Source organism: Pieris napi, chromosome 23 (assembly GCF_905475465.1).
Source record: "Pieris napi chromosome 23, ilPieNapi1.2, whole genome shotgun sequence".
NCBI lineage: Eukaryota > Metazoa > Arthropoda > Insecta > Lepidoptera > Pieridae > Pieris > Pieris napi.
In genome coordinates this window covers 3646185-3655170 of record NC_062256.1, presented here as the reverse complement: position 1 = coordinate 3655170, position 8986 = coordinate 3646185, and the positions used below count along the sequence as shown (strand labels likewise).

Sequence of the window (8986 nt, the reverse complement as noted above, 5' to 3'; positions counted from 1 at the left end):
TCGTCAAATTTATAAAAAGGTTTATTGATTAATTTACGTTTAACGAGAGTTTTTAATTTATTCTCTAATTTCGCTTGGGAGTTTGTTGTAAAAACGAATACAATTTCCATGTAAGGAGTTTTTATAAGGAGTTTTTTTTTTTTTTAGAACGGGTGGCAAACGGGCAGGAGGCTCACCTGATGTTAAGTGATACCGCCGCCCATGGACACTATCAATGCCAGAGGGCTCGCGAGTGCGTTGCCGGCCTTTTAGGTTTATGTTCTGGAGCCAGATCGGTCGTACGTTTAGATAAGCTCTGTATAGGATAAATAAGGAACCAATTCATATCATATTTATTTATTTACAAAATATTAGCAACTTAACCTATGTGCAAATGCTTAATGGTACGCAAATTCTAAACTTTGGTTTAATAGCAAGATCTTATCTTAAAGAGCTTAAAGCTTCGAAACAGGAAATGAAAACTATACGGAAGACTCATATATAACTATTTGAACTATTGGCGGTTTCTGCTGTGTCGGTGATGGGCTGTTAATATTTCGTATGACAGCCTCCAGCGCAGCTTCCCATTCCAACTGTCGCTTGTCCGCGAGAGAATTTCGACCCCCACCCATACGTGGCATTGTTACCTGTTAAAAAAATATTTTATTACTAGCTGACCCGGCAATCTGTTTTGCCATGTATATTATTTCTAGGACACTTTTAGTTCAATAAAAATAACTATCTACTATAATAAAAAATAGGAGTTAATCGTAGAGGGGTGAAAATTAGGGGGTTGTATGTATTTTTGTATGTTGTGTCATAATAAAAGCAAAAAAAATTGTCTAATAAATAAAAATTATATTTTTTTATTTTAATTTTTTATTTTCTTTTTTTTTTGTGAAACTTATGTTTACTTTAATTGTCACACATTTTAGATGTAAGATTTTGTAAAATGATTAGTAGATTTAGTACTGTGTGTGATGTCGTAAGCTTAATAACAAAATCAATAAATAAATATAAAAAATAATAATAATTTGGGCTGGACACACCTCATCACTTAGGGGTTTGAATGCTAGATAGTAGCTGATTCTCAGACTTACTGAATATGCATAAAAACTTCATAAGAATCGGTGGAGCCGTTTCGGAAGAGTATGGGAACGAACATTGTGACAAGAATATATACATATTAGATTTAAGCAGCAGTGCAGTAGTTGCTTATGTGTACCACTCATCCCTGAGTCCTTCGTTCACGTCGTGGACCAATTTTTTACAAACACAAGTAACACAAAACACATGCCGTGTACAGGCAACATTGTACATTAAGGTCGGCATAAGACCGGTTTAGGCATAAACTCTACGGAACAAGTCAGAAGGCTGGTTACCTAAGTAACATGCTATTTTAGTAGAAAAAAAAAAGAAAACCCTTTAGTATAAATAATAAAACAGGATGTTTAGTTAAAAGGAAAGTGCACTAGCCCTCACACTCGGTTTCCTTGTGTCATGGAAGTCTCTTCCTTTTGTCATGTTAACGGTACTTGACAATAATTTCTACATTCTAGTATTGGATATTGTACACGTTCAGAATGTATTAAAAGTGTACACCAAAAGCATGTAAAGGGATCAATACCTGCTGTATGGATGGACCAAATGAAGAACGATAGGATTGCCGCATTACATATATAATTACACGCAATTAAAAGAAACAAATTCAATAATAACACGGTATTCTTACGACGCATTTTCATATTACGCGATTTCAGTCCCTCGTATAGGGTCTCCATATAACACGGGAATGTCACACGTTATATTTCTATACTGTGAAATGTATAATGCTGATAATATATAAATCATAACATATAATAATTTGTACGTAACACGATATGGGGTCTTATCAGCGCGTTATTATTATATATTATTACCAGCTACGCCTCAGAAGAGAGCTAGCCTTGTCAGTGTATATATTATATAATATACTTACGGGTCGGGTTGGATTGGTTGGTTGGTTGGATATAATGGAGAGACTGAGTCTACGGGTACCAAGTAGAAACCTGAGGCGGAAGTCTCAACTTTTGGAAGTACCGCGCGCACATTCCAACTTGGTTAGCAAAGCGTCACTCACGCGAGCAATACATATAATAAATAAGATTTCTGTGAAGGTAGACCTATTTGTTTGTACACTGGCTGAGTTCACAAGAGTTGCTTCCTATATTATTAGTTATAAGATTTAGTTATATAAATATATTTTTTTTTATGTTTTTTATCTAGGTTAATTGGTGTGGGTATAAATATTGTGTCGTTCTATCGAATTAGTAATTACTGTAAAGATAGAATAATGATATGGAATAAATAAATAAATTATATATACTTTTGTAACAAACTTGTTAAAGCATTTATTTCTTTTGAATATAACATTGTTATCATTCGGACAAACAATGAAAACGCAATAATTGTCAGAATAAATCATCTCGGCTAGACTACGAGGTAATCAAATATATAGCGTCCAATGTTACGTGAGAGAATAAGGGTCACGTAGAGCGAATCGATATCAATAATAGAGTAGTAATCATAGATAGCTATTTTATGTGTTAATTTAATTCGCTAAAATATTTTTGATTTTAAGTATATCACTAGTTTCTATAAAGATAATAGCTAATAATATAATTTTAGTAGGAAATTAAAGGCTTTATTATTTATTTTATGTTCCATCGTTACATATTTGTTTTAATTTAATTTAAAATGTTAATGATTATTTTTACAGTATATCAGTTACAAATTGTTTCATTATTCCATCTTCATTTGTTCGTGTAATTATGTATGTCTATGCCGCACTGAGCTATTTTATATGTGTTGTGTATGTGTGGACTTTTTTTACGCCACGATAAGCAAGCTGTATATATATATATATATATATATATATATATAGTATATATGTATATATATAAGGCGTGTGCGGGGGAGCCCTGTGAAAAACAAAACAATTTCGTCGCAAGGTCTTCCTTATTTTTAATGAAGATAACTTTGATGACAATAATTTTAAACAAGCATTATATTTCAGAGAATTTTATGCGTTAATTCAACTTAACAGATAATCCCTTGATATTAATTTTGGAAAGAGAATAATTATTCATAATTAACCGCTATCACGTGAATATAAACTTTGTTTAAATTAAATTTAAAACCCTTTTTGGAGCAGCGACGATTATGTAAGAAAAATCTAATAAAGATGTTATTATTTATTAATTTATTCATTACTGCTGCCACCGCAAACTTCGCTTCGCCTTAATATGATTTTTTTTAACCTACCTTTTAAGTAGCTAACATAACAAACCAACATATTGAACTTTTACTATATCATACATACAGACTGTTCGCTTTTCCGGAATAAACCTAAATACTAATTAAAACTATTAGATACTTTTGAATTTTTCAATTTTTTTCTCTCCATAAAAAGCTTACTCAGAGTTCGTCGAATAAATATAAAAAAAGGTGCGTGTACTTATTTATGTATAACTTCATAAATATGATTTTGGCGCTTAGCCTAATTATGCGATTCATTTTTATTAATACATACAAAACTTTACTTCTCCAGAATCATTCTCCAAACCGTATTTTGGCCCTACATAAAACCATTTAAAATAATAAAAAAAGTCATAGAATTTAAATTAACGTTCTCTTGTTTTTAATTCAGTTAAAAACCGATTATATGAAACAAAGATTGATGATAATGTAGTAGTGTCATTTTTTACACGCTTTATATTAGCTTCACCTGTATGTATGTATGTAACCGACTCCTTCGGACTCGATTTTGACCCATTTTAAACGGACAGATTTAATTCAAACTTTGTACACTTATAAAGAATCAGCGACAATATAATAATTTCATAGGTTTATCTCGAAAAAACGATGAAATTTTTTTTAAGTCCACATAGCAATACGATTAAATGGAGACAACACGTATTGCTGCTAGGACTAAAAAGTGGAAAATAAATATAGTTTAAAAAATCTATAAAACACGCAAGTGATACCGTCCATTTTCTCAATGCCTGAAGGCTCGCGTGTGCGTTGCCGGCCTTGTAAGAATAAAACTTACAGATTATATATATAAGTCTATTATATAGCCATATTCGGAAGTCGTTTGCGAATTCAATTACCCATAACACGATGCTTATTCGTAACACAAACTCATCAACCAATAACTTAGAAAACATATCATGTGTCGCATTGCGACTGAATTGTGATATTTAACGATTTTACATAACCTTTTATTTATAGTACAAAAAAAAACATTAGTATACTTAAAGGGGTTCAAAGAAAATCCAGGCATTGCTCAGAGCACATAGGTACATATCATATTAAGAAGGCGATTAAGATGTAATCTCATTGATACCTATAAAATCCTTACTGGCCACTTAAATGTTCCAGGCTCACTTAGGCTAAACTGTAATTAGTGCACCCTCTTTTAACTGTTTTAATCGGATAATTTCTAATAACATTCGCTCGAACGGTGAAGGAAAACATCGTGAGGAAACCAGCTTGCCTTAGACCCAAAAAGTCGACGGCGTGCGTCAGGCACAGGAGGCTGATCACCTACTTGCCTGTTTGATTAACATATGATCATGAAACAGATACAGAAATCTGAGGCCCAGACCTAATAAGGCTGTAGCGTCATTGTTTTATTTTAATAATAGAAAAATACATTGCTTTGGAAGTTCGACGCACATTTGATAGCGCACCTATCACTGCTCTTAAAACGTCTGATTAAATTTATAAAAAAAAAAGGGTGCGTGTACTTATGTACGCGCGAAAGAATTTATACTTCTTTGGCCTTGTTTATTTTTTTAAATATAATTAATTTATAATTAATATTTAACGTAAACAATTTAATAATATTTAATATTTAGTATATTATTCAATTATTCATTAATATTAATAACAATTATTATTATTATTTATTATATTATTAATTCAATTTTATAACTTGGTATTTGGTATTTCATAACCTTTTAACTAAGTAACAATAGGTCTTTGTGAAAAAGCATGGCTAAATTTCTTTGAAAAAATAATTAAAACTCCTTTATTTGTTTAAAAGGTAAATGTCATTATGGTCATTCAAAATTCTTTGCTAACTTCGCGCATATTCTATTTCTTTTTACTTGTAGATTGTCTTATTCCCATCTCGCTCGCGCACGCTATAATCACACTGACAACTTTGTGTCACGGTGCGCGCGCAATCGTAAAATTTCACTCTCATTAATTTTTCATAACGTGCCTAAAGAAGTATAACTTCAAAAATATAAAAATAATTATAACGCGAAACATTTTTCTAAAAGTTCGTAACGATTTGTGGTTTCCAAATGTAAAGTGCGGTGCGGTTTTGCGGTACAGCGTTTTATCGCTTGCGGGAAGAAATTGACCTGATATTTTGGTTGCTAAGCAACCGTAGTTATACAAAGCATGTCACAGGCCTATTAAAATAAAGTACATTAAAGCCGAGCTTAAATCTTCTAGAAGCTTAATCTAGGTTGTGTGATTTATACTAATTTCGCTTCGGTAAATTCAATTAAAACCGCTCCGCCATTAATCCTTAAATTACTGTGAATTAAGTCGTTTAAACAAACTTTGTTACGCTTCTCTGAATATTTTGTCGCGTTTACTTAAAAGTGACAAGGGTATTATGGACAAAAATATAAGGTTAATAAGTAAGTTTTTTTTTAAATGGCTCTGGCACGATTTGTGCATTAGCCAGCGTCAGGTATAGGATTTTTTATAATTCGTGCTTGTCTAAGAAATTCGATCGTGTCCTCCATGTACGGTTTAAGCACTCGCCTGGTACCGCACAACCCTCCCAAAGGCCGAGAACAAATTTAAATTAAATTAAAACTTGCCCTCGAACCGGGAATCGAACCCGGTACCCCTCACCTGGCTGCCACTTAATAAGACCGCTAGGCTATGAGGCCCCAAAGTAAGTTTATTAACTACAACATACAAAAAAATCAAATTCGAACATCTATGTTTTGCTTGACTCATCGAGTTTATTATGTCTACCCACATTTTTGTTGCTGTTTTGTTATTATTTTATATACGTACATCTGTGTGCTCTAATTATTAATCTTAGTTTTAAATATTTTCTCAGTAAGTGAATTATGTATGCAATTCTTATGAGAAATAAAGTTATTCTTAACCCTAAAAAAACACATAATATGACCAAATAAAAGCATAAAAAACCGATCGTAAAGACTCAAAACACTTTATATTTTCTTCGTAGATTGATTTTATAGGATAGGTCGGGCCTAGGGGACGCCCTAAAAGTCATCGCCAATGGACACCATATCGCAAATTAATTAGAAGTAACCTGTCTAGCACTAGTCCCAGGCCCTTTAGTCAACTAGATATTCGTTAACTTTTTAGTAAGCCTTTTCTTTAATACATTTCTTAAATGTATTAAAAGGCAGAGCCTCTGAGATTTTATTAAAGAAGAGTATGCCTTTTCCCAAAAAACAGATAGTCTAGTACGGGGAAATTGCAGCCTGCGTTTGTCCCGAGTATAAACATTGTGCGTATGTTCTATTCTAGTAAACTTTTCACTATTTTTGTATACATACATAATATATTCATAAATATATTGCGAGGGAAGGGTTAGTATATTAATTTCCTTGAATTTATCTCTAAGAGATTCCCTACATTTTAAATTATAGATTGCACGAATAGCCCTCTTCTGCAGGATGAAAATAGTTTCGACATCAGCAGCATGACCCCATAATATATATATTATATATATATAATAAGCCATAACTCATTAAGCTATGAAAGTAACTAAAATAAACAAGTCTAGCTGTATCGACATAAGTTAGTGAGCGAATTTTTTTAACCGCGTAAGCTGCAGAACTAAGTCTCTTCGCCAATCCGTTAATATCCACTGAAGTTTTGAATCCATGGTGATTCCAAGAAATACAGTTGTATCATCCAGATTCAATTCCTCATCGTTTATAATTGGTCTATAATACTATACGCTCGCCAAAACAGAACGAGATGTTAAGGCCCTTCAGGCCATTCAGCATCATTCAATAAAAAAGCCGCATATTTTTAGAGGAAGCCGCATATTTTTTTTTTGTTTGTAAGGTCCATGGAACATGGGTCGAATGTACGCATGTCCTCGAAAGACGAAAGACAAGCCGTAGATGAATAACATTTGTTTGCCTATACTTATTATATCATTTACTTATAAACATTATATTACATAAAGCACTTACTTCAAGTCAATAAATGCATGTATTTATTTAAAAACCATTGTTGCTTATTATAATTCTTTGTTTTATTTATAACGAACAAATTACCAGTGATTTCATTTGGTTTTCTATCACCATCCATCAGGACGCTAGTGATTAATAAACACAACAATTAGTTACTCGAATGAGTTAGTTTTTGTCCTACACTTCCTTGTAAATTTTCCTTTATTTGAGTAAACGACATTCGTAAGCGTAAAATGATTTTAAACTGAATGCATGTTTAATATCTAACAAAACATATTTTGTCCTCATCGTGCAAAAATTCTAATAAAATGATAAAATATTATAATATTAAACGAAAATATATATTTTATTTGCAGAAATAAAGATTCTATCTAATAGATAAAATTCGCGTGTTGCGGTGTTTGTGGTTAAACTCCTCCGAAACGGCTCGACCCATTCTCATGAAATTTTGTGTGCATATTGGGTATGTCTGAGAATCGGACAACATCTATTTTTCTTCCCCCTAAATGTTAAGGGTAGTTCACCCCTAAATTGTTTTTTTTTTAATTTTTAGATAAATTTTATTTTTTTATGATACAGCATTAAAAAATACATACAACTCCTAATTTTCACCCCTCTACGAACAACCCCTATTATTTATTATAAATGATATACATGGCACGATGTTTGCCGGATCAGCTAGTAACCATATATAAATATTATGTAACTTAATAATAAAACAATTAGTAAATCTTGTAATTCGTGTGAGTTATAATGGGAAATTAATACTTTATACTTCAAGATAATTTTAAGCAAGCAAGCAATAAAGATTCCACAGCCATATATAAATATTATGTTACCAATCTATACTAATATTATAAAGAGGAAAGATTTGTATATTTGTAACGAATTGGCTCAAAAGTACTGGACCGATTTTAATAATTCTTTGACCATTTGAATGCTTTATCACTGATTAATATATTTTAATTGCAAGAAAAAATAAGTATCAATAAAAAATAACTAATATAACATCAATGTTACCCAAAAATATGCCTATAAAACATGTTTCTTCGCATGCGCTGCGAAAACGATTGATGATAGAACAATAAAATGTTCCACAATATTAAAGAACTTATCAATATTTATAATAATGTTTAAAAAATAAATTTCCACCGGTGCAAAGCCGCGACGTGCCGCTAGAATAATAATAAAACAATTATAGTAATCTACCCAGTCATAATGGGAAATACTTTATTTTTCAAGGATCATTGAAATTAAACATGTGAAACCTGATAGGTATACACTTTACGGTCTTATACTATATATATATAGGTAGGATACGTACGTTCAAACTGAAGGTCAAAAGACTGACGCACTTTTTTACGATGCCGGATCGGAAACATATAAAAATATCCATCTGTGTACGTTGGACAAATGTTTGGGAAAATCTATCAGTGATAATTACAGTCTCAAAATAAGCCTATAAACATTCCATGTGTTGAAAGAGCGAATTTATGGGATAATAAAACTAAAACGGTGTTGCGACATCCAAAAATCGATAGCTGCAACTATTTAGATTAGTTGTAAAATATCAAGGAAATCACAGTCCAGCCCTGCGATTCTGTAACTCACTTTTTGAACTCACACAGCGGTTTTGACATCGGCGGAAGCTCTGAAATCAGTCGTGAAGCAGTCATTTTAGGATTTGGCATTTTGATAAACAATAAACTACAAGCTCCCACCTTTTCAGAATGCCAAATCATAAAATGACTGCTTCA

General features: G+C 32.0%; 1 protein-coding gene across 1 annotated transcript in view; it reads right to left on the bottom strand.

The window, feature by feature from the left end:
• Positions 1-320: 320 nt before the first annotated feature.
• The window catches only part of LOC125061429 (TWiK family of potassium channels protein 9), a 28911-nt gene continuing 20245 nt past the window's right edge, over positions 321-8986 (bottom strand). The window contains exon 8 of the mRNA XM_047666890.1: positions 321-626. Coding sequence (XP_047522846.1) covers positions 462-626 — 165 coding nt within the window. The 3' untranslated portion in view covers positions 321-461. The remainder of the gene's footprint in view (positions 627-8986) is intronic.